The following is a 23,178-nucleotide window of genomic DNA, read 5'->3' as shown; positions in this document are numbered from 1 at the left end:
TTTCTATCTCTGAGACCCCAATCTATATTTTACAATCAATGTTAATTTAACTCTGAGTGTACAAATGGAACCAAATGGACCCGTTAGAACTGTCCATTTGGCTCTATTTGTAGGCTACACTGGTTCCTAAATATCATTTAGCTGGAGACCCCCTGGAACTCCCTAAAGGACCCCAGGGGGACAGTGGCGGTCCCTGAACCGAACCCCACTTTGAGAACCAATGCTGTATTATTAGGTAACAAGTGTATCTATTCTGCATCTAGCTTGAGGCAAGCCGCAAGACCCAAATTCAGAGTGAACATTTTAAACTCAAATCTTTGCTTGGGGGTCCCCGGAACAAAATATTTTGAGATGGGGGCCAAATAAAATACTTCTCATTTTGGGGGTCCTTGACAGACAAAGTTTGAGAACCGCCGATATAGGCCGATTCCACAAATGTATTTTAAATCCTAACAGTTTTTCTGAAAAATCTATGTTGCTATATCAGTGATTCTCAAACTTTGTCATGTCAAGGACCCCCAAAAATGTGGCCGCGGATACACGCGGCAACGACCTGTGTGACCGCAAGTTCAGCCTGTTACCATGGTTACTAATGTACGCGTATGCAGTCGTTCAGAAGCTCCAGCTGGGGGCGCAGTTTCATAACATCTGTATATATAGTAGCGTGTAATGGGTGTGAGTAAACGCACCAGTCAGGTAGCAGCGCCGTAGAGAGATACAGGAGAATCGGGCACTTTGATTGCAACGGAGGGGCAACCCAGCAAAGCTGAACCACCCCGGCTGCACAACGGGTCCCACACTGGGAAAAGATGGTGGTTAAAAACAGAAAACAGACGGGGAAGACGCAAGCAGCGAGCCAGGCTGACCGGGAGAAGAGTCCCCCTGTTGTTCCTCCTCTTTCTGGCAAAAGTAGACGAACGGGCAAAGATGGGAAAGGTTCCCAGCAGGGCTTCCTTCTTCCAAACGGACTGTCGTCGAGCATCAGGAGCAAGCTGGGACTGTCTCCCTCTGCTTTCATGAAGCTAGGGACCACTCTTCTTCTCGGTAAGTTCACGCAGAAAGAGTCAGAGAGAGAGACGTGGCTGGTGTTAGCTTCCCAAGCTAGCTGACGCCCGTCTGTCTCCACTAGCTCTGGTCAACAGCGTTAGGAGTTCTCCGCTCTGTCACCGATGTTGCCTTGCGCCACTAGGAAAGGCTGCGCACACTCTCTTCTGTAGTAAAAATATAACATCTTCTTTTGCTACTCACAAAACAAAGACGGCTTTAAGGAGTTGAAAGCCTACTTTCCTTAGTGGGAACACTCTAAGCCCCCCGCCTCACGTCTAAAATACACTTTTTTAGCCAGAAATTAAAATATTTTAACTGAAGGCAAAAGCTAGTCAATGGGGTTTTCTATTGACAAGATCTGTAGAGGGCGGTGTGGAGTAGCTAAAACTTCCTGTGAAATGTTTTCTTTAATGGCCAAAAGGTGTATTTTAGACGTGAGGTGGGGTGCTCAGAGTGTTCCCACCAAGGAAAGTACGCTTTCAACATCTTAGAACCGTCTTTGTTTTCGTGATTAGCGAAAGTGTATTTTTTTTATTTTTTTGACTACAGACGAGAGGCTGGCGGGCTACCGCGGCTGTAAGCGCAAGGGCTCATCGGTGACTTAGGGTTAAAGAGAACTCCTTCTAAAGATGTGGACCAGAGCTGTCTCCACCAGTAGCGTTAGCTGATTAGCTAAGTTATATTTCGTGCCCACCCAATGCCCATTTGCCCAAATCTCAATGATCGCTAACTGGTGCTAGCTAGACTGGTGTAGCTGTCATTCCAAAGCTGCACTGCCATCAACCTGCTTGCTCTTCTAATCTACACGTATGCTGCAAGCTTGTTGAAGTTCATGCAAACGTCCTAACGTTGTTGTCATCCCAAAGTATAACACAGTAGCAGCCATCTAGATCTAGCCGTGGACCAGGGATCCTATCATGGTCTGTGTAATCAACAGATTAAACGACCAATGTGTCCTGCCGTGTCCACCAGGGTTAAACTGCCAGCCAACCTTTACACTTTAAAATCCTCAATGTTAATGTAATGGATGGATGGATGGATATATAACACTATTCATCCCACAGGGATTAATTCTTGTTACAACAGAGTAAAAAGAATACAAGTAAAAGTGCACAATATAAAATACAGTTATAAATACAGCACCAAACCATACAACAATATGGACTACAACAATTTGTTTATACTTACGTTAACTCACATCTAACTAAGATTGTACAAATATAACCAGAGTATATATTATACATGTATACAGATAGGCTACTCCAAAAATGTACTCAACTAAGTAAGTGTACTTCATTACTGTCCACCGCTCCAGTTATGTAACCACTATAACTAATAATTGACTGTGTATAATCCTAGTCATATAGAACCCAATCCTGTGCTAATTTGGGTTTGGTGGTCACTGGTTGTGACATTGACCATCCATGACGTCCAAGTTTATTTCAAGTTATCTCCCTCTTTATTCACAGCTGCTCTGGCTGGGTATCTTCATTGGTAAGCTATTCTTTGTTCTTTGTTCATTGTGTTGATATCGCCAACCAGCAATGCATAATACTTTTACAATAAATCGGACTACTTTTTTTGTCAGTTTGATTAATATGTCCCTTCTCTTATGATTAGGTATCATCTCACGCTGCTCTTTGAGAATGACAGACACTTTTCACACTTGTCTAACCTGGAGAAGGAGATGGCCTTTCGGACTGAAATGGTACATTTGACAGAATTTCCTGGGCCTTTGCCTTTCTTTTTGTCCAGCATACTTTGTTTGTTTTCGTATCATGTTTAACATGGCTCATAGTTATTAGTGTGATTGCTATAGGCAACCAGACTATTGTTCTAGGTCAGAGAACGTTTATTTCACCTTACCTAAAGTAAACTTCTTTTTGACTTTACTGTAATCCCAAAAGTCCATTGAGTTCAGTGGATGTTTCTCTGTAACCTTTTCTGTAAACCCATAACCCAAAAGTCCATTGAGTTCAGTGGACCTTTTCTGTCCCTTTTCTGACAGCATTGGTCATGCTTCACATGACCTCACAATATATTATATAAATGGAAACCACACTTTTCCCAGAATTGCACCTTTGTTGTTATACAATGTTTCCCTCGCAGTCACTAGAAAGTACCTACTGTGTTTTTGGGCACAGAATAAACGTGTCCTTTTGAAGAATGACCCTGGCCGTGGCATGATGACACTATGTAAATAAGATGTTTATTCTTTCACTGGATTGTCTAAAACCATCTGGGCTGTTAGCCACTGCCATCTTTAAAAATCGTTCTAAGTTGAGTGGATGGTGAAATTAAAAAAATACAATGTTAAATGATATAGTTATCGTTAAAGTTATAGTGCTCAATGCTCATTGTGAACAGCCCGTTATGCCTGATTTATGCCTAGTTGCTGTCGTAGACAGTCTCACATCGAAAATAGCGGATCAACAAGCTGACAGTGCAACACGTTGTGAACTTGTAGATCGGCTATTTTCGGTACGAGATACATTACAATGTGCAAGCAAGTTATAAATCATTGCTTTATAATGAGTCTCTCTGTGTGAGAACATGCAATGTATCTGTGTCTTTGTTTTCTTCCAGGGCTTGTACTACTCTTACTACAAGACCATCATTGAGGCACCCACCTTCCTGAATGGCCTCTACATGGTCATGAATGATGGTCTGACGGAGTACCCCCTGATTATTAACACACTGAAGAGATTCAATCTCTATCCTGAGGTAATATTAATGTTAGTCTTCAATTAAGCTAACATTTCTAGTTTCTACGACATTGTTGTAATATTGATTAATGTGCATATTGAGACATGCAGAGTGAATATAGAGAAATGCAGGACTCAGACTAAAAAAGCATGTGTGCACAATACACATTATTATGCACCAAAACAACTCGGTCACATTTCTTTTAAGACCGTCATTACACATCAAATCTCTTTTTGGGGCAGTCAAGTGCTCAACAGGAATAATGCCTGGGATGAGTAGCTTCATAAACAAATCCTCGAAACAGATAAAATGCAATGGCCAAAAAACACAGATATGGAAAAGGACTTGCCAATAGATGTGAATTCAGAATTTGTATAAATATTTCTCCCCTGCCCAACCCACCCCTGCTACCTAGGTGGTCTTGGCCAGCTGGTACAGAATCTACACCGGTACAATGGACTATTTTGGGATTCCTACAAAGACGTGCTGGTCTATCAACAGAGGAGAGGGGCTGGCCCCTGTCGACAGCTGTGAAGGTACTGTCTGTCACCATGACGATCTGCAATCACACTCATGCATGTGCCAGGGCATACGCAGGCAGACAGGCAGACAGACAGACAGACAGACAGACAGACAGACATTCACCCACCAATAACCTGGAAATACTCATTCAGAACACATGCACCGTACAGGCGTACACACAGCGGCAATCTCATGCTGAGCGATTGGGTGACTAATTGCTATATAAACATTTATGGGGTTCTTTGCCTCGGGCCAGAAACCATTTATCCAGCCCTATGGTGAGACGGCAGTTAATAGAAGATACATCATCGTTGAACTACATTTGTGTTTTATATTCAAGACGTTGCTTTTCTTACAGGAAATTTGGTTATGCTGAATTTAGATTTTCTCAAAAATATAATGATGATCTTATTCATATTCAAAAGGATTTGTTTCACTCATTGCTTTTCTTCTTCCACCTGTGCCCATTGGAGCGCTTGTATTTTAATTGCCAGCATCGGTTTATCTGTCACAGTGATAGATTAGACAGTTTTAATCTGATTTGGATAAAACTTTGCAGATGAGTCAGGGTGGGGTCAGGAGCTGTCTAGAGACTCATTAAATAAAAGTACATTGTGGGCTGGGTGTTTTCACAGTGTCTACATAATACTTGGTGTGAGACACACAGCATAAGAAGTATTAGTGAAAGTGGGATCTGTAACTTGTTATACAGTAGCTGTTAACCTCCTGTAAATTGTGTGAGTTGGGCTGAGTTGGAGTGACTTGTTTGAGCTTCATCAAGTTTCAGAATGGCCCAGCTATTGAAACAATAACCTTTTTTCAACTTTTTATTTAGCAGGAAAATACACATTAACGAACAAGAATGAAGTAATCTGTATAATATGTGTAAATATTCCAGATTTAGCGTTAAGCTAATTTCCATCCGTAGTCCCCAGACATAAATACAAAAATAGCAATATTTAACTACATGTGAACAGAGAAAAAAAATACATTCTTTTAGAACAGTTTTGATTTGAACTAGGGGAAATTATAAGCAGTTGCAATTCTGGTTGTTTTTCAACCAGTTCAACAAGTTGGCTTTCACTTAGCGTGAAAGTCCACGTCCATGATGTAACTCACGGCCCCCTATGGTGTCTGTCTGACTTTGTGCCAAGTCCAATGTCTATTTTCTTTTGGAGCTAGTTCATGAAGGCATACAGTGATGGTACTAGTATGGATTTCTGTCAAAAACCTTGATGGCTCTATTGAAAAGCTGTTCTATGAGTTTAAGGATTGTGGAAATGTTAAGAAGGGCCAGATTTGTTTAAAAATGTTCAAATTGAATCTAACTATGTTCGTCACTTGTTGACATTGATGTGTTTCCTAAATGACAGGTTTGAGTCCAAAATGACTCCAAGGTACTTGAACTGGGAGATTATTTCCAATTCACATGGCACATTGGACCCCTCCTGAAACACTTTGGATCTATTTGCCATAATGTCCTGGTGGTAACCCTTTCATAATGTCTTGGTGGTAACCCTTCCATAATGTCCATACAGATTAATTTCACTACTGCTGGATAATTCTACTACAAGATAATGGATCAGAAATCAAATTGTGATAAAATATATATTTTATATTTATTTTCAGTGTTCTGACATTGCCCGCTGGGGTTCATTTCTTAATCTAATTAATCTTTTTTTATTCATTTTTCTTTAAGATAATACAAATATTTTTTTAATCATACATTTTTATTCTCAAAAACGATTATTCAAATAAGTGATAATTGTGACCCATGCCTATTAGGATTGGGCGATCCGGCATACTTCTACGTGACGATCGTGTTCCTGCTGAATGGCCTGATGATGAGTTTGTTCTTCATTTATGGCACGTACCTCAGGTAACTATGGTCATTCTTATCTTATGGTCAGATAGGCATGAGAGTAGAACCCAGAAAGCACCTTGCCTACTGTACCTAGAAATAATTGAGCAAATAAGGTATGCAAATTAAAATCTCACATAGTCAAATGGGTCCATTGTGTGACTACTGCTGCGATGCATAGCGTTATAATTTATTTAATGTGTGCCGATGTCCCATTTGTGATTATTTACTTCACCGAAACCCCTAACTGAGCGGACAATGACGGCAGCAGATTTTGGTCTTATTTTGCCCTTTTACAGACACGTAAATTGATTTCCTTTATGTTGCACTGCCGTGGTTTTCATACTAAAAGGCCACCTTCAATAGCTGTTCAATAGGTACACTACAAGTGCACATTGTCCATCCCACCATCAAAGTTTATAATCTATTCTGCTTCTAGAATAGTGTTTGTTTCGAGCATCTCTGTCTCTACCTCTGTTACGTAGGTTACAATAAATGTAGCGTACGTTACAATTAATGTAGCTGCTTTTGAAACAAAGTACAGCTAGTCTATTTCAAGATAAATATGCATCTAGTGCTTCAGCAAATCAACCGCTAACATTACCAGATCAAGCGTAAAGAATGAACTTGAAACTGGGCAGGCAAGTGAAGATAGGATGGGACATCCAGTGAAACATCTGCCAAGTCTTTTTATTTTATCCTTGCCATTGAGGTTTCAATGGTTAGTCCTAACAACTAGAAAATGGAAGATCTACAAGCTCACAATGCTTCGCAACACACACAACGTGTTGTGAGCTTGTCTATCAGCTATTTTAAGATAGTTAATGTAGAGTTAAAACAGAAAATACGCTTGTATAGATCCCTGAGGGACTCCACTCAACTACGTATGGAGTTTGTAAATACACTGTCACTGTAAATACACTGTAAGTGTACATAACCTGTAGGTAGTGTGGTGCTCCAGCTGCCTGCCTTGTTGCAGTCTTTCATAGGTAGGACAGAATGAGTGAGAGACAGTGTGGGTATTATGTCGACAATGTTAAATTATATAACACTGTCAATCATCAATAAAAAAAAAAAAAAGCTAATTAATACAGCTATTCATCAGCATGCAAGGTCATTGATTAATAACCTGCTGTACAAAAAAACTAATCATGGCTCTAATAAAAGTAAACACATTTGAAAGATGAAAGTTGACCCTCATCTCTTGTCTTCCTAGCGGCAGTCGGCTAGGAGGCTTGGTTACGACTCTGTGCTTTTTCTTTAACCACGGTGAGGTGAGTCTACTTCTGGTTTGTTAAATGCCTAAAATGAATGAACAGAAAATGAATACATTTGCTGAACTCAAGGCTGGTTAATGGGAACTCATTACCGTAGTCAAAAGGGTGCACAGTGAACAGCCTCTTCCCGACAGAGACATCTTCCTGTGTGTGTGTGTGTGTGTGTGTGTGTGTGTGTGTGTGTGTGTGTGTGTGTGTGTGTGTGTGTGTGTGTGTGTGTGTGTGTGTGTGTGTGTGTGTGTGTGTGTGTGTGTGTGTGTGTGTGTGTGTGTGTGTGTCACCAGCCTCCTTTGATACAGAATACGGATGGCAAGAATCTATTGAGTTATTTGATCAATACACTGACATTTAGTTTATATACACTCATTTACTCCTTTATCATCTCAATCCTCCCACGTTTCTTTTTTTATCATTGTGGAATTAGCAGTGTAAACCATGGCCATGTGCCATGAGCCTATGGCTGGCATTAGGATGTACTGGGTGAAAGTTAATACTTAAGAATATGATTTTGCATCTTCATCTTGCATAGTCATGCAAATAATTATAATAATAGACCGGGTCTAAGGTTATGGCTTCCCTGGTGATCTTTCATACTGTCGCTTCATATTTGGCTTGACATCGTCATCAGCATGAACTCCATCTTGACCAAATAGGGAAGAACGGTGGATCTTAGGTTATGAATTCACTAAATCATGTGAAAGATATTCACAAAAATCATCGTTCACAATACGTGAAGAATATTCTCCTTGTTCTACTGGCAGTGGCACAAGAAATTTGGCGCTGATCAGTTCAGTGGTTTGCAAGATTACCTGTGGACTCGCAGTTGCATGCACAGATTGCACACACGCATGTATTGAGTCATAGGGTATTTACATACTTGTGTATGATTTAATTTCTTTGCCTGTACATTATATTTAGGCATTCACGTAGATGATGCTATCACACAGAATGACAGTGAATGATTAAGTAGACAGGGAATCTGTGTTTTACTCAAACCACCTGCCATTGCATGGTCCAAGCTTTGACGTTTTGGTTGTTAATTCTCTGGGTGTGTGTGTGTGTGTGTCTGTGTTTGTGTTCCCAGAGCACTCGTGTGATGTGGACCCCACCCCTGAGAGAGAGCTTTAGCTACCCCTTCCTGGTGCTGCAGATGCTTCTGCTCACCTACATCTTGCGGTAACTCTCCCTCTCTCTTCCGTCGATACAATTTGAATTCCAGTTATTATGCAAGACGTTGAGATCATTTCATGACGATCACTAGCTTTGACCATTTCAAGAACTTGTTAGCCTGCTCTGACATATCTTATTGTGTTCCTTTGACTGAGAAGTGCCCTGCCTTTGATCAACATTTTAATGCAATCAATATACTGTTGCCTCTCCCAAAAGTTTTAACCTACTAGTGCTTAAATTCAAGCATAAGTCTTTTTAATCAGCAGTCATTGTGTATGGGGAGTAGGTTTCTGTGTGTGTGTGTGTGTGTGTGTGTGTGTGTGTGTGTGTGTGTGTGTGTGTGTGTGTGTGTGTGTGTGTGTGTGTGTGTGTGTGTGTGTGTGTGTGTGTGTGTTTGCGTGTGTGTGTGTGTTTGTGTGTTTGCGTGTGTGCAACTGCAGTCTTAATTCATCTTTCCTTATCTTCTGCCACCTCACCACCACCCTCTGTCTCACCACCAACAGGACACGGAGCCCAAGCAGGATGGCCATGGTTGCCCTGGGCATCTCCAATTTGTGCTTCATGCTGCCCTGGCAGTTCGCCCAGTTTGTGCTGCTCACTCAGGTAATAGAGGTCATAGTGAGAGAGGGGAGATAGCAGGGGGGAGATTAGAGAGAAAATGGAGACTCCGAGGGAACTGTGGCAGCAGCGAGGAATGGAGACGGAGCACACGCCAGGGAATAAAGTAAATAAAGGAACAAGAGAAAGAGTTGTCATAAGGACCAAGAACTGCACATGAGAGAATGAAATAGATGTAATGAATGCTGACAGGTACATGATATCCATTATCTGATTATGTATTATCTTATATTGCCATTGTATGTCCTGAATGTAATGTTCTTATTTATTTGTGTCACATGGCAAAACATTGTATTTAATTAGCGCCTTTGTTTGGGCTTTGTTGGAGGGAGACATTGCTTCAAAGAAAAAGCACAATGTGTGAAGCTTTTAAAATAAGAGAAGGTGCAGGAGGGAGGAATGTGTGAGAGATGCAGAAAGAGACATTTGGAGATCGCATATAGCAGAGGCTGGCAGGCAGAAAGTCACACCAAACCTTGCATTTATGTGTTGCTTGAAACAGTTTTATTCACACTGTGAAGATAGCCTTGCTTTGCAGTTTCTCCAGCAGCATCTGAGCAGACTAATGTGGTAAAGCTAATGCAAGACAAAGACTCATTAAATCACTCTGATCCATTTCTCCCTATTTTTAAACCACTAATGAGCCCATTTCTCTACAGCTTAGCTTAGCGTTATGTGATACCAAATGTGCTTGTACAGTAGGCATTGAGCATTGGTTGTTGGACTCATTATGGCTGTGCTCAATCTGTGTCAGAAAGTGTCCCAGTGGTGCAATGCGCCGACTATTGCGAGCAAATCATTTGCATGTTATAGAGAGTTGATTTTTGGTGGTATATGTTTTTGTGTGTTTCAGGTGGCCTCTTTGTTTGCCTCATACATCCTGGGTTACCTCAGCCCCACCAAGATGCAGTCCATCCTGGTGATTCACATGGTAAACAATGTTACCAAACAAGACATGAATAGTTATATTTTATTTTTGCACAGTGATAAACAAGAAAGGTTAATTGGTAACAGAATAAAGTTATATTAGCTGAATTCACCCCAGCAGTGGTATTTCACTGGCATGTTCTGAAAAAGCAGCGGCCGTTGACAAAAGTAAGAATTTGCCTCTGTGTGGCAAGACAGCGACAGCCAACAAGAAGTGCGCGGTACTCAGTCTGTGGGTGTGGAGTAGACTAGGCATACTCACTCAACACTTTGGATGGACTCATGGACAGACATGGAGTACTGTATGGAAATACAGATTATTGAAAACAAAGAAATTAAATTAGAAGTTGTAGATGTGAAATTGTTGAGCCGCTTGGTGGACCACAACTCGATTCCAAGAATAGAGGTGGCTGCTGCTGCTGGTGTGAATCTAGTGCAACAGAAGGTGACAAACGTGTGCAGGTGAGGTGGAAAGAAAGCATTTGAAAGCGTCTTCCCAAAAAAGAAAGTCGTACCGATATCGTAGATTGGCAATTTGTGTTGTGTGACACCAGTGCTATAAATCAGGCTATACTGTATGAGTGTTTGCCAACTATGCTTAAACCTCAAAGTGCTTAGGTGGGCGTGCCAAGAAAATCATGTTTGTTCTGCCAAGGACAGAAGTGTGAGTGTGTTTAGTTTGTCTGTGAGCAGCATTTTCTGGTGTGTAGGCATGCTTTTTCCACCCTTCTCCACATTCTTCACCTCTAATCCTCCCAGCAGGCCAGGTCTGTGTGCCCTACTGATAAGCAGGCGGCAGCAGCCGTCCCTTTGTGTTAAGATGGTGGAGATGTGTGAGGGCATATGGTTCTGCATAATTCAAAGGACTTGGCATAAGAAAATAGTGGCGGGTATGTGTATCTGTGTCTGTGGGAGAGGAGGAAAAAAGAACAACGTTCTACTTACTGGACACGTGAAGATAGGCTTGTGTGTCCTGCATGACTTACAGAATTGGTTCTTGGTTGTATTGTAATGTGATCTCTATCCCCAGTGGGGCGAGGACATGTGAATCATTGCACTGTGTAAATATGCAGACCAATGGAATCATATGCACATACTATAGTCATTTTTCAACGAGGGATTAAGACTAAAGCTTGCCATTGAATACATATGTTTGAAAATTGACATTTTATATTCTATTGATTATACTGTTCTATTCTATAAACGACATATCCCTGACTCTCTGAGCTTGGATCCATCAGAAGCTATCTGATGCCAGTGGTTTGCACTCTACAATCCACAGCAATATCAAAGGGTAACCCGATCGATCGCCCCAAAACACACCCTAATTTTTCCCTGTCGACCTCACACTGACCACTCGGTGGGCCGGTTCTTGTTTTTTAATTAGAAATAATTTTAGGGTTAGGCACCGTTTTACTGAAGTTAAGGTTGGGAATAAGGTTAGGTTTAACCGTTTGGGCATAGTTTACAGAGGTTACTCTTAGGAATAGCAGTTTTACCGTTCCGCCGGATAGACGCCTGAAACGACTCTGTTTCCTGGGGGAGCGTAATGGTATTTTCTAAAGGGAGCATGATGAACAATGCCTTCTCAACTCTCCTGTCTCCTCCTGCAGGTCACGCTGGTTGTGTGCTTCCTCCTGATGTTTGGAAACGCTATGCTGTTGACCTCCTTCTACGCCTCCTCCCTCGTCTCCATCTGGGTGAGTTGGACGCAGCATGAGATGCCCTCTGACATGGATTCAATGCATTCCCTGGGATTGACTGATAGTTAAGTCAGGTCTTGTAAATAAACTGGCCATTGTGACTTAATGAAAATGGAATTGGTATTGTTGCCAGAAATCTACCTAAAGAAATCTTTGACTTCATATTTACAGGAAATCGGTTTGTTTTATCAGCTCTGTACTACACTAAGTGGTGTAAAAGCGTGACACAGAATCCATGGTTTATGTGTAATAACTGGCCAAATCCATGCTTTTCATCATGCTGTCAGTGTCAATACATTGCCCAAATGCAGCAAAACGACAGTTAAACTCTAAATTAGTTTTCTGATGGAATGGGCCTCGTGTTGATATTTCATATTTCTCAATATTGCCGTGGTTAGACTGAACATCCTTAATTACATAATTCAGCATTGTAATGTTTGAAGAAGACATGGAGAGGGGATGGCTTTAATGTATTTTTCTTTAGGCTGATAAAAGGAAATGAGAATAGTTTTAATAACATCATTTTGACATTTTAATGCTGCATTAAAATATATTCTATCATATTCATATTGAATTAAAAAACAACATTGCCCAGCCCTACAATTATCAGTTGAAAATTGTCACCAACATTTCATCAAATATGTATGCATGGTGTTGTTGGGACAGTGCAGTTGAGACTGAGAGCAGTCAAGAAATGTAACAAGCATAGTTACAGTTTTATTGGATGTGTCACACACTACATATTAGTGGTTTGGGTCATATATTCCAGCTACATAATAACTCTGTATTTCTTTGTAGGCCATCATTGCATTAAAGGACAAATTTGCTGAAGCCTTCAAACCTGGAATTGTGACATGGGTAAGGAGAAGTTGTGTGTACGTGTGACGTGTGTGTTACCCTGCCCGCCCCCACCCTTCCTAAGTTGGTAGGAAATCATGAGTCATAAGCCAAATATTTTACTTGTTGGTAGGTTTGTGTCCCTCAACAGCCAGGTAACCAGCTATAGCATTTGGACGTGAAGATGGTCTGCCGACAAATCTGGGGAAATCTCAATTCAATGTTGGATTAAAAATCCTTTGGTGACACACAAGGCCCCCTTGTAGACAAAATGCTCACGGCCGTGACCCAGGGAGTTCAACTGCTGATCAGACTTTAAAATGAGAATCGGTTCTCCCCAAACCTGTTGCAAGCCTTTCCTCAATGTATCATGATGTAAGAATCCGTTCAGAAGTTACTGTGTGCACCTCTTTTGATAGACCATGCCCACTGCCATGCCCACTTTTGGTCAGTTAGAATTAGAATCAAAACGTATAATCAGTTCTTTGGTCCACAACAAACGTTTTCTCCAAGTGAGGAATCGAGATGTCTTGACCAAAGTCAAAGTGTTAGGGGTTCCGACCTGCTGACTGAACGGCATCACCATCTTTAACATCCCACTGATAGCGGAGCTAAAAACCTAGTGATCTGGTCAAATCTATTTCATTCCTTACCTTGCTCCCAACCTTGCAACCCTCCAAATATTATTAAGGCCCGTATGTAAGGCAACTGTAGCCTACTACTGTATCTACTTTTGTGTCTGGCAAGTCCTGAGATTTTACTAGCTATTTCTGACTATTTCATTGTTAGACCAGTATCTCCAAAGGATGGTTGTTAGATCTGTGGCTTATAGAGAAGCCATACTTGCCAGATAATTATTAAGAAGCATTTTCTTGGGAGCTGGCATTAATTTCCCATCTTGTTGCCGTCTTGTCTTTTTCCTTAGATCATGCAGGGACTGGCTTGGTTCACCTCTACAGTTTTGTTCAAGTTCATGTTGTCATCCATCCTCGGAGCCTCTGACGATGTAAGCTGGAAGTCGGGAAGTCAACTATATGAAAATACCATTAAATAGACCGTTATCATATAGTTGGTGTAAATAAATAAATGGTGTGTATGCTTGCGCATGCATGCATGCGTGCGTACATGTGTGGGTAGATGGGCAGGTAGGTAGATATTAGGGGTGCAACATATCGAACTGAATATCGAATACCGAACCGAAAGACCCTGTACCGAACTGAATGACCCTGTACCAAATAATACAATACCACTCCACATCCACATTCCCTGGAACCCCCTCCGCAGAGCCCACTTAGGGAAACACTACCCTAGAGGTTGGGTACCATATTGTTCGAAGTTAAAACAAAACAAATACGTAGTTATAAAAATACATTCATAAATCAAGGACATTTCTGTTTATTTTTGTATCGAAAAAGTATCGAACCGTGACACCAAAATACAGAACCGAACCGTAAGTTTTGTAAACCGTTGCGTTGTAGATATGTGTGTAGCATTTTCACAAAGTTATATAAATTGAAATACCAACAAACAGCTTAGCTGTAATCCTTGTGTACAGCATCATTCAATCACACTGCTTTGTCTTTCTCTCCTTCCCCTCAAGGCTCACATTAGTGGCCTGATCAAGTCCAAGTTCACCAGTTACCAGGACTTCCACACCTTGATGTATACCTGCGCTGCCGAGTTCGACTTCATGGAGATGGATGTAAGACCTGGAACGCAATATTACACATTATTACTTTAACCATTATTTTATGCTTTAGCTGTTGAAAAACAGCAGATGTACATGCTCATGTCTTTGAATATTTTTGACCCGATTCTATAAATGTCTTTTAAATCCTTCTTCTAAATCAGTGGTTCTCAAACCTTTACATGTAAAGGACCCCCAAAGTTACATGTATTTTGGTCAAGGACCCCCATCTCAAAATATGTTGTTCCAGGAACCTCCCAGAAGCAAAGATTTGAGTTACATTTTAAAAAGATATATTTAAAGATTTGCAAAAAGATTAAAAAGAAGATAGCAGATCTACAAGCACGCAGTGTGGCACTCGGTGCCACGCTGTGAGCTTGTATGTCTGCTATTTTTCAAAAGCTAAAGTATGAAATAATTCCAGGTCTTAATGGGTTAACTGTTTCAATCAAAGTGAAAAAATATTGTGTCATAGTATTTGACATTTAGCTCGCTGCAGTCAAGGGGGCATTAACTGAGGACGATAAGGGACAAATGTGTCGGAGCATAAAGGAACAGTGTGACAATCTCACCTCCCTGTTGCTTGAAAAATGTCAACTGCTCTGCTCTGAAAATGTCAGAGCGTTGAAAACAAAACAGCCTGCCGTTTAGTATCAGTAATTATTATCTGACACTAAACCACAGAGATGTTAGGCAATTTCCATGCTCTCTATACAAAGAAAGAGAGGAAGAGGCCAAATTCACAGAACTCACCAAGGCACAAGCTTGATATATACTTCAAAAATATGATGCATTGTGAGCTTGTAGATCTGCTATTTTTGGAGAGTGAAACCATCATACGACTGAGTATAACTTAAGCAATAGTCAAAATAATCTTTTGTGTGTGTGTGTGTGTGTGTGTGTGTGTGTGTGTGTGTGTGTGTGTGTGTGTGTGTGTGTGTGTGTGTGTGTGTGTGTGTGTGTGTGTGTGTGTGTGTGTGTGTGTGTGTGTGTGTGTGTGTGTGTGTGTGTGTGTGTGTGTGTGTGTGTGTGTGTGTGTGTGTGACAGCAGTGATTATCGTTGACTTGAATTGCTATTTATTTTATCTTTGTTTTTCTTCTCATCTCTCAGACACCACTACGCTATACCAAGACATTACTGCTCCCTGTCAATGTGCTGGTGGTTGCTCTCATTGCTAGACAGGTAAGTTAACTTCTATAATCACCCTGTGGCAAGAACTGTTGTGAGCAGGCCTGGAATTTCGTCATTTTAGGGGCAAGGCCACTTGGCCTTTGGTATTGTCCATTTGTTTACGGCACAAAGGCCAAATGCCAGCGCAGAAAGGCCATCAAATAAAACAGGATTTTAGTCCATTGAAATAATTAATTGAATTTAAGGGTTAAGGAAGATTTTAAATTCGATGTGTAGACTATCAGCTGTGAAATAAATAAATTGGTATTTACAATCTGGTCCATGCTCAGCCCTGCACAAATCAAAGATACTGTATTGGTTTAAAAATGGCGACTCAACAAAAGACACCGGTGTCTACATGACAAGAAAGAGACGCTGGTGTCTACATATTGACAAGAAAGAGACAGACGAGAGAGTGGTACAGTCAGCTGGGGCATTAAGGCCACTGTGGCCTAAGGGCATGCCATTTTTTTGGAGGGGCACAAGTCCAAACTGAGGGGCAACGACGGCCATGGCCTTCATGGCCTCCCTGCAATTCCTGCCCTGGTTGTGAGAGACAGTTAACCCTTCAAGACTTTCTTAAACTTTTCGTGCCTAGGACTAGTGGTGGGCAAAACGACTCATTCCGTTCACGGAAATGATCTGTTCAAATGATGTTGATGTACAAGCTCGCAATGCGGCATAAAGTGACTCGCTGTGAGCTTGTCTATCTGCTATTTTTGAGAACCACTGTTCTAAACTACTGTTCTAAATCCAAAGAGTTTTCTGAAAAACATATGTTGCTATACATACACTGTATACTCAAATCTAAAATGGCAGTTGGTATCCTGGTTATAATGGGTTAAAACAAATCACACAAGTGTGTAGCTACCAAATTGTCTCTTATTTATTAAATATTAATGGCCCCAAGCACTGAGTGGTTAGACACACACATGATAATGTGAATTCACGTGACCGGGTTGCTTTACCAGGCTAACTTGTTTATCCCACACCACTATCTGTCCAGACGGTCCAGGATATAGTGAGGTTCCTTATGGAAGGCAAGAAAGCCTCAGAGGATGATGATGTCAAGTCTGAGGATGAGGATGAGTCTGAAGGGTAAGTCATCTGTAGGGTCCTCTCTCAGTCTGCATGCACTTTCCTGAACGTAAGCGTTCTCATTCACTCTCCTACCCATCCCTTGAATGTACCTCACTTTTTCATTTTATTTGGCTTTAGACTGGATGCTAAATACATTCTCTCAAAACCTGTGGTATGGTATTCCACTTGTTATAGGATCACTTAACATTTTTATATAATTCTTATAATGTTCTGCATTGGTGTTTTGTTATTTTTTCAGAACTGAAAATAAGTGTCATACTGGGAGTCATATTTGTTAGTCGTGTGTTATGTTATCCCAGAGTGTGCCACATCACACCTCATAACTGAGTTAGATTTTATAATATAAATAATATAAATATAATCCAGTAACTTCTGTGTTATTTTGCAGGCTTGAAATGACAGCAAAAGCAGAGGTGAGAACTCCTGGCTGTTACTGCTAATTGTATTCAGTGGCTTTGTCACACCAATACCACTATTTTTGTACTGCGCTCCCATGCATTTGAATGCTGTGAGTCCAATCTCTGAGCCTGGTTTATTCACTGCACTCAACAAGCCTAGCAATTATACAGTATCTTACAAGTGATTTCATTATTAAACTCATTACCGGGGATTGACAGGCAATTTTCCCCATGGTATGGAATCCCCTTCATCTGTCAAAGTTTTAAAACTGAGATTATTTTAAAATGTAAAACTCATCTCATGCCATTGTCCAACCGGTTAGAGTTTTAGAAAGTTCAGAAAATGGCACAAAGGAGACTCTTTGTGTCTCCTAAGGGAACCAGTGGTGGTAATCAATTTATTACCTTTGGAATGTGACAAAAAATAAAGGATATCCATGAATTCAAGTCTCCATTGTGGGATTAATTGATAGAAAAAGGTCATTTTGGGGATGAATTACTCCTTTAATTTATGTACATGTTTACCGTTTTTACCGACTGAGCTGCATTTTTGGTGTGGTGGAACAATGTAAAAGTTGAGAAAAGCTTTTTTTAAAGGCGCTAAGAGGACTGCTTTTTCAACACACAACAACCTCTGTGTGATCAGAGCTCACAGGGATTATCAGAGTGTCTGGTAGATTAGACCAGGGATGCCGCCCACAGCCAAGATTTACCAGCAAGTTCTTCTATGGTTAACTTTAATTTGTTGTTTGTGCCTCTGGTTCATCGTGCCTTTTCTTTTTAGCTTCTTTTGGTGACTTGGATGCGTGCTTTGACGCTCTCTTTCAGCTGGTGTACCACAGTCTCCAGCTGGTGGCGTTTACCGTGTTGGCCATCCTCATCATGCGCCTGAAGCTTTTCCTCACCCCCCACATGTGCATCATGGCCGCCTTGGTCTGTTCTAAACGGGTCAGTACTGTACTACTTTCACTGTATTAGTCTGTTTCGTTTGTAAAAGATATGTATACTCTACCTTGATTTGATTTTATCCTATGAATGTACAAATATAATATAAGGAAGGCTTGTGTCCATGTCCCATTTTCTCAATGTTGAACTTTTCCCACTTTAATTTCTGTTTGGTACCGATTTCTCTTTTTTTTCTCTCTCTCTCTCTCTCTCTCTCTCTCTCTCTCTCTCTCTCTCTCTCTCTTTCAATCTCCTTTTTGTAAAATGCCTCTCTCGCTCATCTGCTTTCCCTGTGTGTCAGTTGTTTGGATGGATAGGTGAGAGGGTGAAGCTGCAGCTAGCGGTGTTTGCCATGGTGGCCATCATGGCGGTGCAGGGTATAGTCAACCTGCAGGCCCAGTGGGGGATCATAGGCGAGTTCAGCAACATGCCCCAGGAGGAACTGCTGGACTGGATCCAAGAGAACACCCATCCAAGTGAGTGTGCTGCTAGGCCTGTCACATATTACATAATCCTCTAATCACAATTATAATCGTTTCCATGTTGAAAAAGTTCATATATTTTCAAACATGTTAAAAGATTGTGGAAATAGTAGATCTGCTATTTCCACTATCAATGTTATTTTTTTTAAGTATGAAGTTGTCGAATATGTCAGTCAATTCTTTGTATATTTAGGTGTCATATCTGCCATGTGCAACTTCAAAACCTATAAGCCAAACATAAATGTAATTGTCAACGGCAAAAACACAATTAAATCGCAAGTCCTATGTGTTGCTGGTCATTTTATTGTTTAGTTAGATGTTGGTGTAATTTCAGTTCATGATAAATTCACTTTTTCCACCATTAACCCGTAATCTACCCTTTAAGGATTGCCTGTGACAATTGGATAGAAATGGGGAAGGAACAGGAATCATTTCTTATGATAACTCTCGGTTTAGCTTATATTTATTGTTTGTGTTTGCATGCGTTTGCGTGCACTTTGCAGAGTCTGTATTTGCTGGTGCCATGCCCACCATGGCCAGTGTGAAACTGTCCGTTGGGCGGCCGATCGTCAATCACCCCCACTATGAAGACGCTGGTCTGAGGTCAGCACTGTACACAAAATGTTTTTCTTATTAATGGTATGATAACTTGTATAATGGCTGCACACCCCTTACAGAAGTAGAAGTTGTAGCCCTTATGAGGGGGGGAGGGGGGGGGGCAGCAGAGGATTATTGAAATATTATAACTCTTTGGGCATCAACCAACACCAAAGACTATAGAAATGAGTCCGAATGCCACTCTGCATCAAGGGTTGGATTGGGGTAAGTCCCTGCAACATACTAGCGTCATGTCCAGGGGGTTTACATCAAACATCCCTTATCTTCAATATTCTACGCCCCCATGCCACAATCACATCTAAAATACATAATGGAAGGTTTACATAGCAGGTCAAAATATTCATGCTGACATAAACTAACTTCAACCTAGATCCTGTTTGTGATGTGATGAAATTTTACCGTTATATGAGCATCACCAAGATAACCCCAAACAGACAACTACTGACCCCAGACAAGTCAACTACTGACCACAGACAGTCTGCACTCATGCTCTGACATAGTGGATGGCCGCCATACCTCAACTAACGTATTACAAATGTAAACGAATCAATCACAAATGTAAAATGGCCTGGAATCATGCCGAGTCAAATATCTTTTCCATGATATTCTCTTGTCAGCTTTGGGAAATGGTCATCAAGATTGATTGAAACTGGGATGTGCTAAAGAAAGATGCTGGTGCGAAAAGCCCAAACAAGCAGATCAGATGTATGGATGATCGGGTTGATTGGAGACGCCGATCTTGTTGTCATGGCTCATTTTACCAGGTTTTCTGTTGTCCTCTCAGGGAGAGGACCAAGCTGGTGTACTCCATGTATAGTCGCATGTCTGGAGAAGAGGTTAAAAGGAACCTGATGAGGCTGGACGTGGACTACTTTGTCCTGGAGGACTCATGGTGTATTAGGCGGACCAGGTACATTAACATTACAGGGTTCTTAGTCTAAAAAGGATCCCTAGCTGTACATCACAATGTATTAGACCAGGGGTCTTCAACGTTTTTCAGGCCAAAGACCCCTTTGCTGAGAGAGAGATGAAGCTCTACATATTGTATAAAATTGTGTTGTAGATTAAACTTTTTCATAGATTTCATTGAGAGCCTAGACTTTTTTTGACAGCACTTTCACTGGGCAGCATTGAGTTGGATGCATGTTGTTGATGTGTGTTTTCTCACAGTTAACCACTTAAACCCTCAATATGCAGAAAACTTGTACCTCAATATGCAGAAAACCTGGTCTGCTCCCCTGACTGGGCCATTAACTCATTTTGGATTAAAAAAAAGACAGTACACAGTTTGAAAAGCTCTGTTGTATCACAATCTTATTCAAGTCCATATTTGAGAGTCTTCATACTTTCGCAACTGCCATCTAGTGGTTAAATAGGTATATGGAACACTTAGGCCAGATTAAAACCACAGAACATGTATGCATGGAATTTAAAAAAAATGTTGTCTCTCACCCCAAACGCACACAACACCTAGCATACAGGACTCTGAACAAGCCTTAATAACAGTCTTCACTCCTTTCTGTCCTGTTGTCAGGCCAGGCTGCAGTATGCCAGAGATCTGGGACGTGGAGGACCCCCAGAATGCCGGCAACACCCCCCTCTGCAGCCTCATGACAAGGAACTCACGGCCCCACTTCACCACCGTCTTCGACAACAGCGTTTATAAAGTTCTCAAAGTCCCTAAAGTTGCCAAAGAGGTCAGATAACATTTGGATTGTACTGTTACATAACCAACTATCTAGTATTTTTTTCCACGCTGGCACTAAGCCTGTTGTGTCTTGGGGGTGAGGTTCTTTTCCCTGTAGGGTCTCTGTTGGAGCAACCACTGCCATTTGCTGCTTTATATTCCACTCCCCTGTAACCTCAGAAGGCCCTGGGGTTCTCCTTTGTGTTGGTGACTTTAGAGAGCCCCCCACGTCGTCCCCAGAGTTCATTAATCATGCCAGTTGCTGTATTCCCGTTGTCCCCAAACGTTCACATTTCAGTTGATTTGGTGCTCTTCAATGCCAGATATGAGGCATTGCATTTCTTTGTTTACTTGATTGTGTTGGTTCTTTTACACACACAAAAAAATATTGTTTTGTATTTGAATTTAGTTATACACAACCCTGAGCTCAGACATCAGTGTTTGTTTTATTTTATCAGTAATTTTCATTGGCTTTTGCTTTTGGAGTTTAAATTTTTCTGCCAGGACCGATCAAAGATGTCCACCAACTGTGAAGCAATACCCTTTGCAAACATGACAACAGCTATATCCATTCAGTTGTTATGTAGTGTTGACATTTTTTGAATCATGCCATAATTGATCTTGAAAGGTTTTCGGTATTATTATATTTTTTTATAATTTATTTGTGTTAGCATTTCTTTATACAAAATGTGTGTGCTGAAGGGTGTTGTGACATATTTTTGTCAGTGGTAAGTGGTGTTTTAAAGTGTTAAAAGAATCACAGGGAAATTAAGTTTGGTTCTTTAAGCTTTTTAATAATAATGCAACTGAATAATTATTCAGGATTGAGGTCAGTTCATTTTGAATTTTCAACATAATTTTTAAATTTCCTGTGGTAAGAGATTATTTTTAAATTCTAAAATAAAATCTACATATTGATTTAATTTAATTGATTGTTCCCTACACAACATTAGTTATGTACATACTCCCATCATGTGGAAAGTTATTTTTGCCAAAGCTTTTTTTTAAGCTGCGAGTGACGAGTGTCAGCTCGTCATTAGACATTTCAAATATTATATACACATACATTACTTCCAGACAGCTGGAAAGACTGGATTCTTTAAAACCCTGACTAACCCCAATAATTGGTAGCAGTGAACTTTTTCAAAATAGTAGCACTCTTTGTTTTCTCCTTACTTATTTCAGTATTGTAACGACAACGTACTGTAAGTTGTGATGCCCTCACCAGAAGGTAGAGCTCTTATGTTATCTGTAGCCTTTACTATGCCAATGCAGTCAAATTAAAGCGGCCTTTAACCCAGTCAAGTCTGACTGTGAACTTGGTGCCACAATAGCAGTTCTACGTTGATGACGTAATCATTTTCAGTCACTGCTTGTTTAAATGTATTTTAAATGTGAATGATTATACAGCAGGCAGTTCTTGCTCAGCAAAATGCAGTTATTTGACCCTTACTCAGCAAGTGTTTGAAGTAAATGCAGTTCTTTGACCCTTACTCAGCAAGTGTTTGAAGTAAATGCAGTTCTTTGACCCTTACTCAGCAATTATTTGAAGTAGAATTGTGCTGTTGGTTGTGAAAGAGTACATGCATGTCCCAAAAATGTATACAAAGGCTCTCGCAACCCAAATGTACGAAATGAAAAGAATGGACATTGGCTGCAATGGTGAATTAGGAATTATGTAAATGCTACAGGTTTCTTTTTAGGTCTATGTTTAAATAGCATCAAGGTACCTTACAACATATTTTGATGCCATAGATAGACATAACCGTACCATAGCACTTTAGCAAAATCTCTGTTTTTTTACTTTTAAGGTTTTCTCAAATACAATGGTATCAATGACTAATAAGAATACAAAATGTGCCAGAGCTTACTGATCAAGAAACCATACAGTATAAATGGTTTATATTGTATTTGTTTCACCATGTTCTAGTTTGATTTTTGCACATTTCACATGTAAAAGTATTCTTCAAAGAGCCCATTGTTTAGGAAGTGGGCTATAACCACACATCATGTTACATTTTGTTGTAAATAATTATTCTTATGGCAAGCCTAGCTTTGTTTATTATGTCTTTTATAATATTTGTCTATTTTGTCTGTATTTTAAAAATAAAAACCTTTCTTATCTGTATCTGACCTTTATTTTATTTTATCCAGACCAGTTTCTGCTCAGTGTGCATGCTGTTTTTAAGTTCATCATGCAGTAACACTTGGGAGTTGGCCAGTACTAGCCTGGAAACCAGACCAATCTGCCTTTGAAAAAAAAAAGGGAATTTCCCTCTGCCATTTGGTTCCAAGCAAGTCCATCATTTAGCTGGGGACCACCAGGAATCCCCTCAAGGACCACTGGTGGTCCCCGGACAACTGGTTGAAAACCACTGTCATTGCGACCATAGGTCGCAGTTTACTGTCAGAACCGGCACA

The 23,178-nt window shown here is 40.6% G+C and overlaps 1 protein-coding gene across 1 annotated transcript; it reads left to right on the top strand.

Annotated features, from left to right (window-relative positions):
* Positions 1-696: 696 nt before the first annotated feature.
* On the top strand, positions 697-22,883 carry dpy19l1l (dpy-19-like 1, like (H. sapiens)). The gene is made up of 22 exons (XM_080720956.1): positions 697-1,044; positions 2,517-2,541; positions 2,668-2,755; positions 3,634-3,771; positions 4,169-4,289; positions 6,061-6,154; positions 7,353-7,410; positions 8,498-8,589; positions 9,087-9,186; positions 10,055-10,132; positions 11,742-11,828; positions 12,630-12,689; positions 13,594-13,674; positions 14,269-14,370; positions 15,467-15,538; positions 16,533-16,624; positions 17,016-17,040; positions 17,854-17,973; positions 18,272-18,446; positions 18,956-19,055; positions 19,855-19,980; positions 20,605-22,883. The coding sequence occupies exons 1-22, from the start codon at positions 810-812 to the stop codon at positions 20,774-20,776; spliced, it is 2,241 nt and encodes a 746-aa protein (XP_080577082.1). The 5' UTR covers positions 697-809; the 3' UTR covers positions 20,777-22,883.
* Positions 22,884-23,178: the final 295 nt, after the last annotated feature.

This window comes from Nannobrachium achirus (genome assembly GCF_963921795.1).
Source record: "Nannobrachium achirus genome assembly, chromosome: 2".
Lineage (NCBI taxonomy): Eukaryota > Metazoa > Chordata > Actinopteri > Myctophiformes > Myctophidae > Nannobrachium > Nannobrachium achirus.
Note: the sequence above shows the minus strand (reverse complement) of the source record. Positions and strands in the feature narration are given on the sequence as shown.